General features: G+C 43.7%; 1 protein-coding gene across 3 annotated transcripts in view; it reads right to left on the minus strand.

Moving 5' to 3' along the window:
• zranb3 (zinc finger, RAN-binding domain containing 3) overlaps positions 1-21,933 on the minus strand; it is a 59,686-nt gene that overhangs the window by 14,993 nt on the left and 22,760 nt on the right. For 2 of the 3 annotated variants that reach the window (XM_044014161.1, XM_044014171.1), the window contains exons 9-16: positions 19,582-19,701; positions 16,845-16,964; positions 15,544-15,723; positions 14,635-14,814; positions 14,026-14,443; positions 8,959-9,258; positions 5,043-5,182; positions 1,437-1,541 (exon numbers count right to left, since the gene is read on the minus strand). In XM_044014161.1, the coding sequence (XP_043870096.1) occupies positions 1,437-1,541; positions 5,043-5,182; positions 8,959-9,258; positions 14,026-14,443; positions 14,635-14,814; positions 15,544-15,723; positions 16,845-16,964; positions 19,582-19,701 (1,563 nt within the window). The remainder of the gene's footprint in view (positions 1-1,436; positions 1,542-5,042; positions 5,183-8,958; positions 9,259-14,025; positions 14,444-14,634; positions 14,815-15,543; positions 15,724-16,844; positions 16,965-19,581; positions 19,702-21,933) is intronic. The other variant, XM_044014178.1, reaches the window with a different exon arrangement.

The raw sequence follows: 21,933 nt of genomic DNA on the forward strand, positions 1-21,933 counted from the left end.
CTTAATGGGCTATTTACCTACGTATATTACACCTGAGTGGATGATTCTGTCTCTCTCTCACAATAAGAACATGAGGCTGAACGTGCACAACACACACACACACACACAGATGTGTGCATTAAAGGTTAGAGAATTATTATTATTATTATTATTGTTATAATGACAAAAGTAAATATATCATTAGATGCTGATGTGTGACATATTTGTCACGTGTACATGTTTGTAAGTGTATAAGTGATCTACTTTTTTACAAGATATACACAGTGAAATAAATGTGAAAAAAGATGATTAGAAAATATATTTTTACCGCTTAAATATCAGATTTAAAATGAAAAAAGATCAAAGTTTCTCTCCCACACCAAAGTCCATAGAGAGAATGAGTGATTTTAGCTCACAGGGATACAGGAGCTGCTGGTCTACTGCTGCCTCGTGTGGTAAATCTGAACAAAGGATTTCAAAACACAGAATTATACAAAATCAGACATTTGAACTTAGTGATGGAGGCAGCAGTGGATCAACAACTCATGTGTCCCAGTGAGCTAAAATCACTGCTTTTCTCTATGGGCTTTGGTGTGGGAGAGTGAGTGGTTTACAAACTTCAGTTTCCTGTTGGAAAAGTCTGTCTGACAGTGAGATAAAGACGTGAACACGTTCTGTAGATATCGTAGACTTAAGCTGACCAAGATTTTATTACATTGGTGTTTTGTTACTTGGCTGAAAAATGCGTTTTTCCTGCTCATCTTCTCTGAAAACGTCAGAGGATATTTGAAACATACTGATATCCAGTTTGACTCGCTGTTGTGTGTGTGTGTGTGTGTGGACGTTTTCCACGCCTGCTGCCAGTATTGATCGTGGTGGGTGATGAGAGTGTAAGTGGGCGTGAATGATGGCGGCGCCACGGATGCAGCTCACGCCTCTGTTTTACAAACCAACATAAACAACGTGAAAGGTGAGGCTTCTGTCAGCAGCGCTGCACTTTTCCAGGATTTAATATTAGCTGAGCGGCACGTGGGGTCGTTTGAGGTGATGAGGCGTCTCCTTTAACGACCGCCATAAAACGCCACTTTCTCTCGCTGCACAAACGCCCCCTCGCTGTTCTCCGCCATCATTCCTTTAACCCCTCCCACTCCAAACTCTGCCGCCGCAGATCTTCCTCCTCCTCCTCCTCATCATCGTCTTCATCAGAGGTCATTATCTCCTCGTCGGCTAAATCAATCTGTACTCTCGTGATCATGTGGTCGCGTTTATCTCGTCTTTGTCATCAATCAGCAGAAGGAGATATCGGCTCATTTCACAAAGATAAAGGTCAGATCCTGTGGAGGTCGTTTTTACAGGAATGACACTTTAAATGAGTACAAGTCCCTCATGTCAGCGCACGCACGCACGCACGCACGCACGCACACACACACAGACAAGGCCTGGCGGGAAGGACAGACCTGTATTTGATTTTGGCGGCGCTGGGTGAAGGCCTCGGGCAGATCGTCCCAGTGGGTTAGTTTGATGTCCAGAGGGAAGAAGCTCAAGTTCAACGCCTGACCGTCCTGACAGAGGAAGAGGAGCAGGAGGAGGAGGAGGAGGAGGAGAAAGTGCAAGAAGAGAAGGATGAAGAAGAGAAGGAAGTGAAGGAGGAGGAGGAGAAAGACAAACACAAAACTTCAGAACACACATGAATATTCTTTTCAAACTAAAATCATTGATTTACGTGGTTTTCATTCAAATATCAGACATGAAGTAAAATTCAGAAGAATTTCAAAATAAAACGTGAAAACTGCGACAAAGAAAATCTGTTTCATCCTGTGTGAAAAACACCAGACAATACAAGTCCATAATTACAGGCCACATTTATACATCACATCTGTAATTTCACTCTAATTATATTCATGTTCTGTAATCTGTCCTCGCTTTAGTCTTCACCCGTTGCCATGGCAACACTTCTGGTAACCAAGGAGCTCGTCAGTGATCTCTCTTTTTGAAGATAATCATTAACAATAAAAATAAAACAGAACAATCTTCACTTATTTGAGGTAATTTTCACACAAATGAGTCGTTGGTTATTTCTGAGATTTTACTGCTTAGTGACTGAGAAACTGAGAAATCGAAATAAAGAACAGAAAAAAGAGATTATTCAGAGCTTAAATTGTCTTAAATGCTGATAACCGTGAGTTATATATAATATTTGACGATATTTAGCTCATTTCTTGTTGTGTTCTTTAACTTTTTATTGAATTGTGTTGCTTTAAATGTACCTTTTGTGCTCACTTTGATCATATTTTTCTAAATGTACTCTTCTGCCTGTCATTGATTTTTTGTCTTGGTGGAAGTTTATTGATTTTTCTCTTGGTTTCAGTCCAGGTTTATGTTGTTTTAAGGTTTATTTATGTATTTATTTCACACTTTTTACACTGTGAAGCTCTGACAGTATATGACAGGTGTTAGACAAATACTGTTTGTTTGTTTGATTGATTGATTGATTGATTGTTGTGCTAGGCTCCGCCCCTCTGCTGCTGCTGCTTGTGAGGACACGAGACAAAGTGTCCTCTCCACCTGAGAGCGAGACAGTGAAAAACAAAAGGACATAAAAGAGCTAAGACACTGCGTATTTCTGCTTCAATCCTCGCTGACAGGTCTTCCCGTGGTCGTGAGCTGAGCGGCCTCCTGAGTGAAATCAACACCAGGTCCAGGATTATCCCACTGTGACGGCTTTCCAGCCAGAATTCCTCCAGTTATTCATTTAAACGACAGCGGGGGACGTTTATCTCCGTGGCTTATCATCGCCGCCGCGCTCGTGTGTGTGTGTGTGTGTGTGTGTGTGTGTGTCAGAGGAAAGGGAAGCCGGTGGCTCATGATTGAAACAAAAAGGCTGTTAAGTATCACAGAACCATCCGTGCAGAGGTCTGTTGGCAAGTGGCACTCAAGACGAGAGTAATCATTGTCGGAACGAGGTTAATCTACGGTGTGTCTCCGTGTGCTCGGGTGCACGAGACTCCAGAGACGTGAGCCGCTGAAGCACCTGACGGAACGTCTCACCTGATGATCTCAAACAAAGACTCCTTTCTGTTTTCCTGCTGTAATTATCTCTCAATCAGCTCCTCCAAAATCCTTCAGTAAACATTTGTCAGAGGAAAATCACTTCATTCATGGGCGAGTTTTTCTGCCACTGACTGTCGACAGGAAAAAAGATTCAACAGGGCTGCAACCAACACTTATTGTCTTATTTTTGCTCCATAAAGTGTCAGAAAACGTTGATCAGTGTTTGTCCAACTTCTCGTTTTAGTCCAGAAACCAAAATGATGATGTTTGATTTTGTTCTTATATGAAGCAAAGAAAGCAGAAAATATTCACTTTTCAGAAGCTGAAACAATCACAAAGATTCTTTTAATTATTTAAAAAAAAACAAAAAAACACTCTTTGCAGGCTTTGCACAATTTTATTTTAAGAAACTAAAAAAATAATCAATATCAAGGTCGATTTTCACATTTATCACAATAATATTGTGAATCTCATCCAGTCACACTTCAACTAGGGCTGCAAGGTTTCAATCAATTATTAATCAATGACTAAATGAATTGTCATATAAATAATAATAATACACCATACAGTTGATAATTGAGGGTTAGGTTTTTTTAATAATTAAAACAAGTTTCAGTTTGTGTGTGTGAATATTTTCTTGTTTCTTTGCTTCATAAAACAAATAAATCATTCAAACTCAATCATTTTGGTTTGAGAAATTTTCAAAAAAAACCATTTTCTGACATTTTATGGCCCAAACAATTCATCCTAATGAACCCTAACCATAACATAATTCTCTACCTGAACTTTGGAATTCAAATGTTTCGATTTAAATCAATATTATTAACTGAACATTTAAGTTCAGGATCCTTAGAGAGAGAGCTGATAAATCGAGTATGGCTGTGGATGAAGATGGATTAGTGTGAGAAATCGTTGCCCTAATCCATTGTAATTTCTTAAAGCTTTCATTTGTACTGAGTGACAGAATACGGTTGGAATTGAGGAGCTTTTCTGTGTCACTTTCAGAGAAAACGACAAAATAAAGAGGTGAAATAACTCCTGCAGGTTCTCCTTCATATCTAGCATGTTTTCTGAGTTAACACAGTGATCGTCATTACTTCATTATAAACTCTTGACTCCACGCGTCTCCTCTCATCTGTCTTGTTTGCTAATTGGACGCGTGCGACAGAAGCGCACGTCTCTTACTTTCATCACTGCACTGTGGTTTGATGAAGACGTCTCAATATCAGTGAAGTCTATTAATGATATTTTTATTCCACTGAATGTGACATTGATTTGACTCTGGAAATGTTATTATTTATTACAGGAGACATTTTCATGTAGAAAATGAGAAGATTCAATTTCTCTGACACTGACAAGCTTTTTTAAAAAAAATGTTTTTAAGATAATATATAAAACAACACAGCTTAGAATAATAAAACATTTTTCTAGCCACTCTGCAAAAGGCTCAGTTTAATTCTACAATGTCTGAAGAAAATGTCCAAACCACTCACTCTCCCACACCAAAGCCCATAGAGAAATCAGTGATTTTAGCTCGTGGGGACACAGGAGCTGCTGCTCTACTGCTGCCTCGTGTGGTCACTTTGTGTCACTGAGGTAAATCTGAACGAATATTTTTAAACTCAGAATTAAAAAGAGAACACATTAGAACTTAGTGATGGCGGCAGCAGTGGATCAACAAGTCCTGTGTGGTGTGATGCTAAAATCACTGATTTTCTCTATGAGGTTTGGTGTGGTGGTTTCAAACCTCAGTTTCCTGTTGGAAAAGTCTGTCGAGCAGAGATACAGAGACGTGAACATGTTCTTACAATAGCACGCTTATCTAAACTCATACAGATTTAATGAGGTGAGCTAAAACTTCTTTCTCACCGCAGTACCTCAAACCTGCCACACTTCAAAAACACCAGAACTCTCTCTTTAAATAAGCTAATCACAAGCTTGCTTCCCTTATGAGACGAGTCTGACCCTGATCCAATATGTGTAATTAGACTGCACGTAGACGGCTGCAGTACCTTGGTGTAAAGGTAAATCCGGTCTGTGTACTGGCTGGCACAGAACTGCAGGCCTGTGTAGACAGGATGAGCCGCGCTGACGCCGTCTCCGTCCTCATCGTGGTCATTAGCATCAGCAGAAGACGCCGCTCTCTGCTCTGCTGGGACAAGGAGGGAAAACCTAATTAATGTCTCACAGAGCACATATTACTGGCTTAGCATTGGCTTTAGCAGCTTTATTGGTACATCTGTTCACTCCTCACTTCAGCACATTTAGAATTTCACTCGCCACGCTAATTTTAGATCACTTTAAAGGTCTTTGCAGACAAATTAATGTTCTTGTGCAAAATGAACCATAAAAAAATGCTAAAAAGTTAGCACTTGGAGATACGTGATTTTCACAGGACTGTGTCAATTTCTAGAACACACTGATTTACTGTCGCACTGTGCTGACTCACTCAAACTGAATAAATATGCTATTCCTGCTAAATCATGTCCAAATATCCGCTGTCACAAAAGGCCTGTTAGTTAGCTACTTGGCTAAAAGCTAGTTCAATAAATAGCCACTACTTGCTATTCGTCGTTGTTAATACTTAGCTAGTTAGTCACTGAGGTTAATCTGAACAAAGGATTTCAAACACTGAAGTCATCAAATACAACAGTAGAACTTCTGTGTGCTGTGATGTTAAAAATGCCTTTTCTGCTTTGGTTCCTCAGAGGTTAGCACTGCAGAGGCGCTTGTTTGTCAAAGTTTAATCTGCTAAACACATGAACTGATATCATAACATTCCCTGATAATAAATGCTGCTGTTTGGGCCTTAAGCTGTCCAATTACACAAAGGGGTTTGGTCTCTCATTTTTACATTAGAGGTCATGTGAACATAACATTTATTAATTTATTTTTTTGAAAGAAACCTCAGCAAGACAACTCAAGAATGCTGAACAACAGGATGAAACAACAGCAGAGACAGAAAGAGAGATGAGAGAGTGATAAAATGACAGTCACAGACGGAGAGAGAGAGAGAGAGAGAGAGAGAGAGAGCGCGGGTCATTAATGTCAGAGATGTAGCTTGCTCATCCTGGCGGCATCGAGCAAGAAAAGGTCAGGCGGTGGAAATGAGACTGCCGCTGCTCGACCACGCTTCATTTAGACAATGACCTATAACACTCTGATGATACTTGCCTTAAATCACTGTGCGCAGCCAGTTGTCTGCCTGCTGTGTGTGTGTGTGCGTGTGTGTGTGTGCGTATATGTGTGTCTATTTGGCATGCTAATGGTGTAAAATAGCGACACAGTCAGATTTGTGTGCCGTGTACCCGGACTGAGTCTGTGCTGAAGTAACACAAGAACAAAAAGCTGCTGCCACCCAACACATGAGCTCAACGGAAGCTCAACGCAAGGACACGCATCACATCTGAAATATAAACATCGAAAAATCTGCTTCTTTTGTTCATTAACAGCGACACATGTACGGCCAAAAACAATGCCATTCTCCACGTGGTGGATTAGCGGCTAGCACTGTTCCCGGTTAATTGGACTTGGATGAACGGTGAGAACGGTCCAGGATCGTCTCCAACGGTAATCAATGAATGAATGAATGATAATCTCATTTAAGAAGCTTAATTGATAATCAAAATGGTTGATAATATTAATAAGGGATGAGTTGTTTTATGCACAACAATTTAAGATATTAAACTTATTATATGAAACTAAACAACAACTCTTTAAGTCATTCTGGTTTCACGTGTATGCAGACGATACACTCGTCTTCATGTTTAAATCGTGTGCTGACCACTTTATTCCACACTCACTGACACGTTTGTTGTAATACTGTGCCCCGCTGACCTTTCCTGGACCATGGACGTCATCATCGGTACAGGTGTGATTCTCCTGGACGTGTCTGAACATGTATGTCATATAACACTCATCTATCTGTGCCTCTACACGTGCAGCCTATATTTGCTGTACGACCTCCTCCTCCTCCTCCTCCTCTTCTTCCCCCACCTCCACCTCCACCTCCCAAGTTTGCAGTGGAGGAACGCGCCAGCTGCATTAAGTGGGCCATTTATACAATAGGGGCAATTCATCTTACAAAGCCGTCTTATTAGACTGTCACTTACACAGTATGAACGGTGCCTTCAGAACACCCAGAGGGATTTATCCCTTATTTTACAGTGAGAGAAGGAAAACAAGGCCTAATTGGACTGAGTCATCTCATCTTTCTGCAGCATCGCAGAGCGAGGATGTGAGAATCCTGCACTCCTCAAACATAAAGACACAAAAACAACCTTTAGACGTTTGTGTGATGCAGATGGACGCAGCGACACACAGGACAGAGGGAGGGGGGGAGAGAGAGAGAGAGAGAGAGAGAGAGGTGGAGCAGGAGTGATTGCCTGTTTGTGCTGAGAGGAAAGTAATCTCAGAGCAATCAAGGGGCGGAGGACAGCTCTGCACTCTGACGCCCCAAAAACCACGGGCAGGTAGAGGAAAAATGATGAGGCTCCACCGCTGACCTCACAGGTCACTGCTGTGTCTCACATTACACACACACACGCACACACACTCTGACATGGAGACGCAGCGACAACAACACTGACCCACGACCACAGACACACACAGACGACTACACAGACAACAAGGTCAGACAGACAGAGACAGAGAGAGAGGTGGACGGACATATAGATACATAGATGGATGGACATATAGATAACAAGATGATGAATAGACAGACAGATGGATAATAGATGGATGGATGAGAGAGAGATACAGTAAATGGATGGATGGACAGAATGAATGGATGGATGTTGGACAGATAGATAAGTGGACAGACATACAGATACATAGAGGGACCGACAGACAGATAGATAAATACATACATGGATAGACGGACGGACAGATGGATGATTGATAGATGGATGGACGGACGGACAGACAGGTGAATAAAAGGACAGACGGCTCTGTGAGACGACAGGTGTTACAGTTGTTGCTCGTGTCATTTAAAAAGAAAACCTGGCCTCTCTGTGTCTTTGTTTTCTTCTGCAGGAGAGGAGGAGGAGGAGGAGGAGGAGGAGGAGGAGGAGGAGTGCAGACTCAGAGCATCAGGGAGCACATGAAGCTGCAGAGATGATGAAATTAAACACTCCACACACTCTCTGGGTGATAATATAGCTTTAAATGAGTGTGTGTGTGTGTGTGTGAGGAAAGCTTTCCCTTTAAAAACCTTCATCTCCACGCTAAGCGCCTGCGATCAGCGGCTCACTTTCACTCTTCAATAACGCCAACCTCAAAATGTCCGCCTGCCTTCAGAGGCCACACCCAGGTCACCGGCGTGTCCTCGTCTCTGCTCGTCAGGCAATTTGTTTTTGTTTTTGTTTTAAGAGCTCTTCACAGTGCACACGGTGTAATTAGTTCTTTGTAATTAGAGCAATTTATTGCTTTGTGTATCCCTCAGAGACTTGAACACAGAGGTGTTCATTTGCAATATTACATACTGTGTAAGTGGGAATTAGTTTCTGGCAGACATGAGCACTTATAACCTGAGTGGACGTGGAAGCAGGTCGTGTTTCACTTGGTTCGGGGGGGCGGGGGGAGGGAGGGGGGGACTTTAAGGTAATTAAAGCGACTTTATTAAAAAAAGCTTGTCAGTTACTGAGTGGACGGTCAGGTCAGGTCACATGTTTCAACATCTGCACTCGGGAGATTAGTGCGGGTTTTCACTCAATATCTCCCGGAGCTTCCTGAGAGCAGAAACAGGCAATATCCTCAACTAGATACTAATAATAGTCAGAATAATAATGCCCAGCCCCATATGGAATGAGTTCTATTCCCTTATTGGTTTGAAGTGATGATATTAAACAGCGTTATATGGGCAGGTGACAAAGCAGCAGCAGCCAATTTCCCTAGATATGAAAAGGAGAAGATTGCAGGTGGGATTACCCTGTGTGTGGTCAGGGGGGAGGCAGCTGCCACCAGCAGCCACGCTGTCGCCTCCATCTCCCGCTGATTGTTTGCCTTTGAGCCGCTGCTTGTCGTCCTCCTCTGCTTCTCCCGGTTTCTGTTTGTCTTTCTGAGGCTCGTCCTCCTCCTCCTCCTCCTCCTCCCCGCTCTGTTTGCCTTTGCATCGTTTCCGAGGCCGGGCTTTTCCCAGACTGAGCCCTGGCTCGCTGTCAGAGCCGGAGAGGACGGCACATGTCTGGTCCCTCCCGGGCGGCCGAGGTCGCTGAGGCCTGCGTGGCCCTGAGCCAGGACAGAAAAGAGAGGGAGACAGAGATAGATGAAGATGACTTTATTGGCCGACTTGTAATCAGACTTTGAAGAGTTTCATTCCCCAGTGAGATATCCATCATGTGAAGCGTGTGACAAAATGACTGCTGACATGAAAGTAAACTCAATATGGCTCATTAGTGATATTATTAGCTGTCGTAAGTCCTCCACTGACAGTTTGAGAGGATGTGAGTGTGAGAGAGATGGACAGACACGAGCAGAGGGGCGAAATGGTGGAAAGTGTTGATTTACATTATCAGATTATAATTCCATGATGCATCAAAGATTCAGTACAGGATATTTGAAGTGGGGTTGTATCAGGTACGGTGTGTTACATCATGATATCGAAAGAACATGATCACGTCTTTATCTCACTGTTAGACAGACTTTTGGAAACCACTCACTCTCCCACACCAGAGTCCATAGAGAAAACCAGTGATTTTAGCTGCGGGGGCACAGGAGCTGCTGGTCTGCTGCTGCTGCTGCTGCTGCCTCGTGTGGTCACTGTGTGTCACTGAGGTAAATCTGAATGAAGAATTTTACAAAATAACACATTTGAACAGAGTAATGGAGGCAGCAGTGGATCAGGAGTCGGCCAGCAGCTCCTGTGTCCCCGCGAGCTAAAATCACTGATTTTCTCTATGGACTTTGGTGTGGGAGAGTGAGTGGTTTACAAACTTCACTTTGAACTTATTCATTGATAATAATTGACAGTTTTAACTGAAGGTGAGCACATCAGCTCCCTCACCCTCTCACCCGCTCTCAGATCAAACAGCCAGTATAATCCTCAGTGAGAGTGAATTATGCTCGTGTCACATTGCTTCGTTAATTGCTCGCCTGCATCACGCACAATCAAATCTAAACAAAATAATTGTCCGTGGCGGCTGGTGGCGCTCACACAGCTGATAATGGCCGGTGAAGGAGTGGCACGCGGCACCTTGTGCACTGATATCAGGCTTCCACTCCTAAAAGCATCCCTGTGATTCTCACTCAAGCAGAATGGTGCAATTCCGTTAAGGTCAAGCAGAAATCTAAGCCAGAGAAATGTTAATGAATGCAGGGATTACACCATCGCCATCCACAGACTTTTAATTATTAAGAATCGCTCTTGTACGGCGAGTCTTTTAAAGGTAAAAAACCAACGCACGCGTGTAAATCTTTAACACAGGTTTCATACACTTTACTTCCTCGGCTCCCGTCGTTATATTTAAATCCTGTCTTTCACGCCGCTGTTGAACTCGAGGTGTGAAATCTAACAAGGCAGTAAATTGCGAGACTCGGGGACACAGAGGGCTAATTAGTGATCCCGCCTCTCTGTGGCTTGTTTCGTCAAAAGGCCAGCCTCTGGTCGCTTTCCTCAAATGTCATCCGAGTCTCCGGGCTCCCGGCCCCGCCACCGCCAGCCTCGCCCCCGCCCCCCTTCACTAACAAGCCGAGCGAGACCGCGCAGAGACGACTCAATTTGTGCTAAGCTGTCCCCGCCGAGGAAGACGTTAAGAATCCTAAAGGGCCGAACCTCGACTTTACCGGACACCTCCACGGCGAGGGCCGCATTGTGTCTGCAGTGATGAGATTACGGATTACAGAAAACAAACTACGTCTGGAAGCGCATGAGACAATCTGACATTCAACTCTCAAAAAGCTGCAACATCAAAGAAGGAAAAGGTTCAGAGACAATCTATGAGCCAGAAACCACGTTATCTTCATCCTGTGACTGTCTCCAACTGAAGGTGAAGGTACTGAGAGACAAACTGCTGGTGACAGAGCTGCAGGACAGACGTGTCCACTGCACACACTCACACAGAGAGTATATACTGACAGTAAACATCCAGTTTGAATCTTCAGGAGGAGAAACTTCAGTGTCCTGTTGGAAAAGTCTGTCTAACAGTGAGATGATGTGTCAAAAATATTCTTCAGATACTGCAGAATCAAGCAGGAGTAAACGTTATCAGGCGTGCAAACTTTAAACTATTCCTATATTAATCATTTACGGTTAATTATTCCACCAGGATTTTGCGATTCTGAGTCTGGCCTCGACATAACACCACGATAAATGGACTGCATTTCATATTTTAAATAGAAGATGGATGAATTAACTGCTAAAATTGTTATCTGCTGTGGACTAATGCACTCTCCTCACTCAGCTTGCACCCCCAGGCAATCACCTGCTCTCCTCACTCTGTTGCTAAACTCCTGCTCAGTGCTCCTCTCCTACATACTGCAGAATAATTTTACTTTCCCTTTTTTTTTTTTTATTAAACTTCAATGAGGAAAATCATTGCTATTTAAAGCTAATGACACTGACGGCTGTTGTCAGAAATGAAGCTGCTTTTGTTTACCTCAGAGTGAGAAAATGAAAAACTGTTAAAAACCCTGATAATGAATTTTAAGATGAGCTGCTGACATCACGGCGACACCTTATGATTCATTAGAAGAAAGGAGAAAAAAAAAGAAATCTAAATTTTATTTCTCTGCAGCTGCTGACGCGACGTGTTTTCACACGACATGGGAACCAAACGCTTCCTCTGACATCCTCGTGTCACGCTCTGATTTTCCATCGTTAATTCCAGCGACACAGTGTGTGTGTGTGTGTGTGAGACGCAGCGTCACATCTCTCTGTGTTCAGTGTGAGAAGCCGTTGTTCCTGAGGGGGGAAAACGTTTCTGATGATTCTCTAACGTTTCCAGCAGCAGAGTCGGGTCGACAGACATCTGCATCTACACTGTTGTTATTTTTCCAGCACAGCCTGTCATTGACAAATTTAGCAGGTTGTTAAATTCCCTGCGTGCCCGGCGACAAAGATGAGAGTGTGAGAGAGAGAGCTCAACACTTAGCAAGCATCTGCTGCACGAAATGGAGGCTAAACTTCTGTGTGTGTGTGTGTGTGTGTGTGTGTGTGTGTGTGTGTTTTGTATGATGTCCTCACTTTTACAAGACTGAGCAGCAAACACAACTCCACCCCCAACCAGTGTTCAATGAACTTTAACACTGAATATAGATCCTGTACAAACATGAAGAGACTCAAGAGTCAAATGCGGCTTTTAAAAACATTCAGCTTTAAAACATCAACATTCAGCTTTAAAAGCTGTCTAGGCGTGGGGCAATATACAAATATTAACTAGCTTGACCAAAGTCGTGGTAATTCACAATATTATTGCGAATGTGCTTTTTCTACAACTCACTCCACACCAAACTCCACAGAGAACACCTCCAATTTAAGCTCTGGGGTTACATAATAAAATCTACCTCAGACTGAGTCTGTGATATATCTCACTTTTCCAACAGGAAACTGAAGTTTGTAAACCACTCACTCTCCCACACCAAACCCCAGAGAGAAAATCAGTGATTTTAGCTCGCGGCGACACAGGAGCTGCTGGTCTGCTGCTGCCTCGTGTGGTCACTTTGTGTCACTGCGGTCAATCTGAACAAAGGATTTCACAAAATAAGACATTTGAACTTAGTGATGGAGGCAGCAGGGGATCAACAACTCCTGTGTGCTGGGATGTTAAATCCATAGATTTCTCTATGGGCTTTGGTGTGGGAGAGTGAGTGGTTTACAAACGTGTAATTTTGAAGTAAAGTCTGCATATACAGTATTATATGCACGCTGACAATCAGCTGTTTCTATGAAGATCTGGACGATTAACAGAAGAACTAAACAACCTGAGGACATTGTTTTTTAAAAAGCCGTCTCTGAGCTGATGTGTCACGCGCACGCACACACACAAACACACAGAGCGCGGACCTGCAGCCGCCGGGTCACGCCGACTCCCCCTCCCCTCACTTCAGTGGAACACAATCATAGGCTGTCAGAGTTATCAACGAGAGCCGCCTCAACTTTTTCTTCCAACTTTGTGCGAGACGTTTGCAGCAACGGTATGTGTCTGTCCTCTCTCTCTCTCTCTCTCTCTCTGTGAGTTTGACAGGTGAGAATTATACTGCGTCCTTGTCATCTGCAGACAGACAGAGAGAGAGGGAGGGAGAGGGAGAATATTCTCCTCTAACAGAGCTATTTCAGACTCTGGCAAACCTGCCTCCATCTCGCTCTATCATGCATCTCCATCTGGTGAAATCTGTAACGCTGTTCACAACTATTATGTCAACAGACTGTGACGATTGATCCTGACAGGAGGGAAAATAATGCACTGAGTGGGTTTCAGCTCCGTGTGCTTCAGTTCAAACCAGACACGGTGGACTGACTGTCTTTGTCCTGATGAGAAAATAAATCAGTGAGATGGTGGTGGGGGATTAAAAATGGAAAAATCTTTGCATTCACACCGAGCCTTCCTACGCAATGATATTGTGTCAGAAATGGAGGATAGAAGAGGGCGGAGCCACAGTTGACCAACAATGTAGGACTCCTGAAGTCTGCGATATCTACAGAACATGTTCATGTCTTCATCTCACTGTTAGACAGTCTTTTGTAAACCGCTCACTCTCTCACACCTAACCCCATAGAGAAATGTGTCGATTTAACATCACACACACAAGAGTTGTTGATCCACTGCTGCCACCATCACTCACTTCAAATGTCTTATTTTGTAAATCCTTTGTTCAGATTGACTTCAGTGACACAAAATGACCACATGAGGCAGCATCAGACCAGCAGCTCCTGTGTCCCGTGAGCTAAAATCACTGATTTTCTCGATGGGCTTTGGTGTGGGAGAGTGAGTGGTTTACAAACGTCAGTTCTTTAGCCATCGTAGATTGAACTGTTGCTCTTGTGTTAATGTATCGTACCTGAGGAAGAGCGCGGGGACTCGCAAATCTCGCAGTACGGCAGTAGGCTGCTGTTAGCGTAGGTGCAGGCCTCACAGTTCCACGCCTCGGTTGCAGGGTCATGATCTCTTAGTGTCCGTGGACTCACAGAGGAGACAGGAGGGTGGGGGCTGCGGGAGCCGACACCTCCACCCGACCACTGGCTGAGTCGAGACCTGGGCTCACGTGCCCTCTTCAGCCGCGGGGTGAGTTCCAGGTCAGACGTGTCTCTCTTGTCTTCATTTGCTTCAGAGTCTGTCTCACTCACTGACACCGCAGTGGACGTCTCTGAGACGACGGAGGGAGAAGATTCTTCGCGCTCTGTTCTCTTCCTCTTCTTCTCTTTGCTGGCGCTCGGGGAGAAGAAGGAGCGGATGTCGTGCTGCTTCTCCTTCTCCAACTACCAACAAAGATGCGAGTTAGTTTCACTCTCTTAAAGCACAAACTTTTATTACATGCATGATGTTTTCTGATATGGATGATGGTCAGACTCCTACTGTCGTCCACTGGGAACTACATACAGTCAGACGTTGAACACGACCATGTTCAGGTCTGTCTGAAGCTTCAGAGTTAGTTACAGGTTCTACTCACATGAGTGAAGAACACGTCGTCTTTCTGACGCCCTGCTTTTCCCTCCGGCTGTGGCGACAGCAGCATCTCGCTCGGCGTCCACGCCTCGGCGAAGCTGAGGAACTCCCACGTGTCCTCGTCGGCCTGGTCGGCCTTCAGATACTCCTTCCTCCCGTTCAGAGTGCTCCCGGTCACCGTCTCCTGTAGCACACGGGGAATTCAGATTTATTTCAGCTTCACACAAACACTTCTAATTAGAGCGAGGATTCATTTAAAAGATAGTTGGGGGTTTTTGGATATGTGGTTTGTGGCTGTGACACATGGTCAAGGCTGACTGCAGGCGACGGAAACCTGCCAGAGACACAGATGCTCAGCTTCACTGTAAACATGGCTGCCAAGAAACAAGAACAGATTTTAGCCACTTAACTAAAGACTCACCACATAAAATGTCTGTCAGTTTCAGTCTATAACATCTCAAGAACATGTTCACATCTTTATCTCACTGTCAGTCAGACTTTTCCACCAGGAAACTCAAGTTCGTAAACCACTCACTCTCCCACACCAAAGTCCTTCGAGAAAATCAGTGATTTTAGCTGGTGGGGAAACAGGAGCTGCTGGTCTGCTGCTGCCTCGTGTGGTCACTCTGTGTCACTGAAATAAACCTGAACAAAGAATTTCAGTGTGACTTTGGTGTGGGAGACTTTGGTGTGGGAGAGTGAGCGGTTTACAAACTTCAGTTTCCTCTTGGAAATGGAATATTCTCAAAGACATCGTAGACTTAAACTGATGTACTGTAGGTTTTATTAGCAGGGTCTTTTTTTGAGTATAGTAAAATGATAAATTCTTCTTGGGTCCCCGCTGACATCCAACATTGAATATCTCTTTAAATACAATTTGATAAATCTGATCATCAGCACCAGGTGTGTTCACCTTCCTGTTGAGCATGGACCACATGACGGCGTCAAAGGTTCCCTTGGCGATGAGGTAGTGCACGTTGACCGAGGACGTCTGTCCGATGCGGTGAGCCCGGTCCTCGGCCTGTTTGATGTGACCGGGGTTCCAGTAGAGCTCGGCGAACACCACGTGGCTGGCAGCAGTGAACGTCAAACCCTGAAGAGAGAAAACACGCAAATAACAACCAATCAGAACAAAAAACACAGCTCCTTCAGCACAAGTGGAACACTCCAGTCTGTTTTTAATGACATTTAATTTGAGGAAATTCAGTTCAATAAGAGAATATTAAATGCTAATTGCCTCACAAGTGCTTCAAGCACCTACTTCCTCTGCACGCATCACATTTCTGCACATGTTCATTCACTCGGATTAATTGATGTCAATGACTTTTGAAGTCAGACACATTTTCTGCTTTAATTTCTATTTACTAAAACCCCACGAATGATTCACCGCAGCCAATTAGAGTCACATAATACGCCATCATGAGTCACGTGGCTCTGTTTAGCTTTTCAGTTGTTATTATTTGAATTAATTTCAGCACTATTGTTCAGAGTAGCTGGAGACTGGTGCGGGGTAAAAGTAAGATTGATTTGTTAAAGTGGAGAAATGCAGGTTCATTAAAAAATGATCATGTGAAAATTAAAATTAAATGATCAATTATCATATGATTTCATTGATTATAATTAGAACTGTTGAGATTAGATGAAAATGGAGCTGTTTTTTCCAAGAGGAAACTGAACTGACCACACGAGGCAGCAGTAGACCACCAGCTCCTGTGTGCTGGGATGTTAAAATCACTGATTTTGTCTATGGGCTTTGCTGTGGGAGAGTGAGTGGTTCACAGACTTCAGTTTCCTGGTGGAAAAGTCTGTCTGACAGTGAGATAAAGACGTGAACATGTTGTTAAACTGACATAAATGTTATTAGACGAGTGTTTCCTAAAGTGGGTGCTCACAGTGCAGTCAGCACTGATTGAGTGTCGTTACCTCGTATGACCACACAAGTTTCTCACTCATGATACAAAACAAACATCACTTCAGGACGTCGTCCATTGATTTGATCAGTTTGATTGACAACTAATTTGAAAGTGATAATGAACTGGTCCTTGTGACTTCTCGCCGCCTGACAGTCATTAACCCGACCAAGCAAGAAGTGTCAATCAAAATCCACGCTCTGTGAAGAACACAACTCAGTTTTTTTGGGGGGGGGTGTCAATAAACATGTTTGGGCTCAGAGTTTGTTTCATTGTTACATTAAACAGAGTTGATTTTAGATACCTGTCCGGCAGCCTGAATACTGAGGACGGCGACTCTGGTTTCCGGGTCACTCTGAAACTTGTGGACCAGCTGGATTCTCTCTGACGATGGGACACTGCCGTCGATGCGGATATAACCAACCTGAGGGACAAAATGACACGACAATAATAACGCTGCCAGCAACTGATCAAACGCATCCATTAAAACGATGTTATAAAACAATAATATCTTAAGGACTTGTTCACATCTTTATCTCACTGTTAGAGAGACTTTTTAACAGGAAACTGAGGTTTCTCTCCCACACCAAAGCCCATAGAGAAAATCACTGATTTTAGCTCACAGGAACACAGGAGCTGCTGGTCTACTGCTGCCTCGTGTGGTCACTTTGTGTCACTGAAATAAACCTGAACAAAGAATTTCAGTCACAGAATTTTACAAAATAAGATATTTGAACTCAAACTCCCTGGTGTACATTTCTTTATTTGTTTTTTTGTATACGTCTATCTTTCCCAATTTGTTTGAGTTCTCAAGTATACTTTTATTTGACTTTTTGTATTTTGTTTCTTGTTTTGTATACAAAGATTTCAATTGTGAGTGGCGGAAAAATACCATTGTATGTTATTTGAAATGAAAATAATTGCTGTATTGTAATGCTCTCACAAAACAAAAATTAAAAATTAAAAAAAAAAAAAAGATATTTGAACTCAGCGGTGGATCATCAACTCCTGTGTGCTGTGATGTTAAAATCACTGATTTTCTCTATGGGCTTTGGTGTAGGAGAGTGAGCGGTTTACAAACTTCAGATTGTAAGCCGTCGTGAACATAACTCTTAAGGTATCTTAGGCCTAAACTGACACACTTTTTATTGGGTGAGTCTTTTGTCGTGCTGCAAATATCGATAACTTTCAGCTGTCGAATATTTTCTCAGTCAATGTCTTGTCATTTTACCACAAATTATTCAGTTCACATCTAAGAAGTTGAAAAATCAGGAAACGTGTTTTAATTATCGTAAATGAATGAATAAATGAATCGATAATCGAAATAGTTGACGATCTCTGAGTTGTGACATATTTATGACACAACCATACATTTATGAGTCTACCTGAGCGTTAAAGAGCCCTTTAAGCCTCCGACTGTTAAAACACAGAGTGAATTATTCCTGCACCATCCATCACTGTGTTTTTAGATTTAGTTTTGGCACAAATGTTCATCCCTGTCTTTACCGTTTACCTTTTTAAAGCCGTTTCCAGTGGAATTGGCCTTTAATGCTAACCTGGAAACCCTAAATGTGCAGCATGTGTCCACATTTCACCCACTAACCAGAGGTAATTGACTCCATACTTGATTTTTATTCCTTGGTCCATAGTCCTGCTGTGTTTCTAAGTTAAATCTCTGTCACACTGATGATTAACTCAGACTCAACACTGAGCTCCAGGCTCAGGAATCGCAGCAGATGTCAAAAGTCCTGAATTATACCAGTCTCCCACTTGTGCGCTAAATTCAGCTGTACGGTGTAGCACAGGTGCAACGTTAAAAAAGGTTATGGAATAAAAGAAAACTTTTTTTATCTCTTAATCATTACTCAACAGCTTTTTTTTCCCTCTTAAAGGAAAGTCTCAGAAAGTAAACTTTCCCTGCACAGCTCGTGTCTCACGGTGTGTTTCACAACTCATCACGAGCAAACGGTATTGCCGTGTGTGTGTGTGTGTGTGTGTGTGTGTGTGTGTGTGTGTGTGTGTGTTTGTGCGCCTCACAGGGGTCGACGAGGTGTCGGCTGAATGTAATGCAGTTGTACGACGTGTGATAACACATCACTCGGCGACACGCTCCTTCTCTGGTGCGTTCGCACTCACCAATTAACAGCGCTGGGATAAAAAAAGCAGTGGCGTGATGGAGAGGCTGCGGCGGTGAATGGCCTCTGATCACGTGACGATCACGTCGCCGTTTTTTTTATGACTCCTCCAGTCTCAACTGCTGTGAAACTGTAAAAAGGATCATTTGTTTGATCAAGTTATCCCATTCATGAAAAACATGAGCTGTCACCGTGGTGAGGAGAGTGGAGTGAAAGTTTTAAGAGACGCAAAGATGCAGAAGTAAAATGGCGGTAAATGTTGTTGCGAACACGTAGAAGAACAGCCTTGTACTTTTTATCTGTTAAATTTCATCCTTCGTAAACCACTCATTCTCCCACACCAAAGCCCATAGAGAAAATCAGTGATTTAACATCACACACACAGGAGTTGTTGATCCACTGCTGTCTCCATCACAAAGTTCTCATGTGTTCTCTTTTTAATTCTGTGTTTGAAAATATTCGTTCAGATTTACCTCAGTGACACAAGCTAAAATCTCTGATTTTGCCTCAATGCTACGGTCATCACTGATGGTAAAACCTACAGGCTTCCAGGACACACGTTGTGTTTCCTTCAGTGAGAAGGGGATGATGTGTCACACAAACACACATGAGTGTAAATCCATGAATAAACACACGTGTAATCAGTGGGTTATTGTGTTCAGGGCTGCGTCTCAATGGGAGCGGCGGGGATGGAGGAATGGCGAAGGCCGCTGCAAACGGCGACGTGTGTGTTTGCGACGGCTTTGAACGTGGGAGTGTGCGACTGATCTCTGGTTGGTTACCATGAAAACACATAAAAAGCAGCAGCATGGAAGCTGAAATGATTTCCAAACACCTCGTGTGTGTGTGTGTGTGTGTTTTTTCTTGTTGATCTTATTAGTTTACACCCGAGCGTCGTGAGGTTACCTTGGCCTCGATGACGGCCTCGGTGCAGGCCTGCAGCATGGTGAGGTGGTGTGCAAACACCAGGAACTTCAGCTGCTCAGTCTCCAACATCATCTTAATGTAGTCCTTCACAGCTCCCGCCTGCACACACACACACACACACACACACAAACACAGAGAGAGAGAAGATCAGAAATAGACACTGATGAAAGAGAGCGACTGAATCTATCACCACACTGCTCGACCACACACGCAGGAATCGGCTAGATCGGTGGAGAAGTCAATTAATCACAGCGGCGTCCTCCCCTGAGAGATCGATTCTCCATTGAATGGCAGGGATTCAGCCTTTAAAAGGACGCGGCCAACACATCTGTGGGGGCGCATTTGTCAGCTCGCAGATAGTGAGAGCAAATCAATAACTCACAACATGGAGATATGATTAGTGTGTGAGGAGAGTCAGAGAAAGAGAGTGTGTGTGTGTGTTGTTTGGTGACACCACACACAAGGAAATTGCCCTTTTGATTCAGTGGAAAAAAAATGAACCAAAATGTATTAATTGTAAATGTCATTAAAGGGACAGACACTCACGCTCAGATCACTGCTTCATCTACAGGAAACTGAAGTTTGTTAAACCACTCACTCTCCCACACCAAACCCCATTAAGAAAATGAGTGATTTTAGCTCATGAGGACACAGGAGCTGCTGGTCTTCTGCTGCCTCGTGTGGTCACTTTGTGTCACTGACTTCTTAATGAAATATTTCAAATATTGAAAACTAAAAAATAAGACATTAGAGCTTACTGATGAAGGCAGCAGTGGATCAACAACTTCTGTGTGCTGTGATGTTAAAATCCCTGATTTTCTCTATGGGCTTTGGTGTGGGAGAGTAAGTGGTTTTAAATAACTTCAGTTTCCTTTTTCAAAATTTTGTCTAACAGTGAAATAAAGCTGTGAACATTGTCTCAAGTGAGTATCAAGTCACTGTTAAACAAGAAACTGATTAAATAAACTACTCACTCTCCCACACCAAAATCCAAAGTCCATCACACACACAGGAGTTGTGGATCCACTGCTGCCTCCATCACTAAGTTCTGATGTGTTATTTTGTCAAACTCTGTGTTTGAAATCTTTCTTCAGATTGACCTCAGTGACACAAACTGACCACACGAGGCAGCAGTCGAAAAATTGATGTTTTTCTGTATGGACTTTGGTGTGGATGAGTGAGTTCCATTTCCTGTTGGCAAAATCTGTCTCACAGTGAGATAAAGAAGTGGACATGTTATAGTGGCTGAAACTTGTCTTTGTGTCCTGCATCTGTCTCATGCACAACCTGAACTATCCCTTTAGAAGACATGAAGTAAGTTTACTCAGACTTAGTTAAATGTATATAATATCACTCTCAGTATAATAATCCGTGCTCTCTCCGGTGACTACTTTACTCAGCAGTTATTTGCTTCATAATTTCCTCTTAGTGGTGTTTTATTCATGAAGTCTGAAAGTAACAAGGCTTTAAACGCATCATCGTCCCGCTTATTTTATTCCTGCTCCGACCTTGATTGACAGTGTGAGGCTAACGAAGGGCTGAGGCAGCAGAGTTAACCGTACCCTGCAGGTATCCGTATCTATCACGGTTCCTGCCCGGCGATCACACTGTGACGGCTGCGGTGGCCGTGCCTTCCTTCGCGCCGCTGCCTCCTGCGAAGCCCGAGAGGATGTGCTGCCGCGTGAGCGTGACATTGAGCATCCGGCCTCGGCTCATTTCAGAGCCTCGGGCCAAAAAAGGCTCCCGAGAATAGCAGCAGCTCAGGAGGAACGGTGGGGTTTGATTTGAGTGGAGCGGAGAAGTGGCGCGATGGTTTAGGTGACAAGGCTTTCTCCACGGTGTGAATCCCACCCTCGTAATCTCCACACCTCCCGCAACCTGACAACCTCTGCAGCCATCACACCTGCTCTGCTGGGCGAAAAACCTCTGCTTTGCCGCGCCGATAATTAGCCAATGTGCCTGATAATGAATCTGTCCGCCAGGCCCGCCGACCCTGTTCTGATCTGGGGGGTCCTCATTACTGACGGCCGGGCTTCGCCAGCTTCCTTCCGCTGAGTTTAATTAGCGCACAAACTTCTCGGCTGTCTGAAGCGGCCCGTTAGCTCACTTTAAAGTCCAGCATCAGAGCTGTCCTCTCTGGGTAATTGGGAGCAGATGCTTGGCGGGTAAAGCAATAAAAATACCCCAAAGGCGTTTGGCAGCTCCATCGCAAGGCAGACTGACAGGAAGGTGGGAGGCCGGGAAGGTGGGGGCCGAGCTGCTCGTCCCAGTGACATAGATTAGACATGGGTTTGAGAATTTAATGTCAGGATTATCCGGACTGAAACTCTT

This window comes from Solea senegalensis, linkage group LG2 (genome assembly GCF_019176455.1).
Source record: "Solea senegalensis isolate Sse05_10M linkage group LG2, IFAPA_SoseM_1, whole genome shotgun sequence".
Taxonomy (NCBI): Eukaryota; Metazoa; Chordata; class Actinopteri; order Pleuronectiformes; family Soleidae; genus Solea; species Solea senegalensis.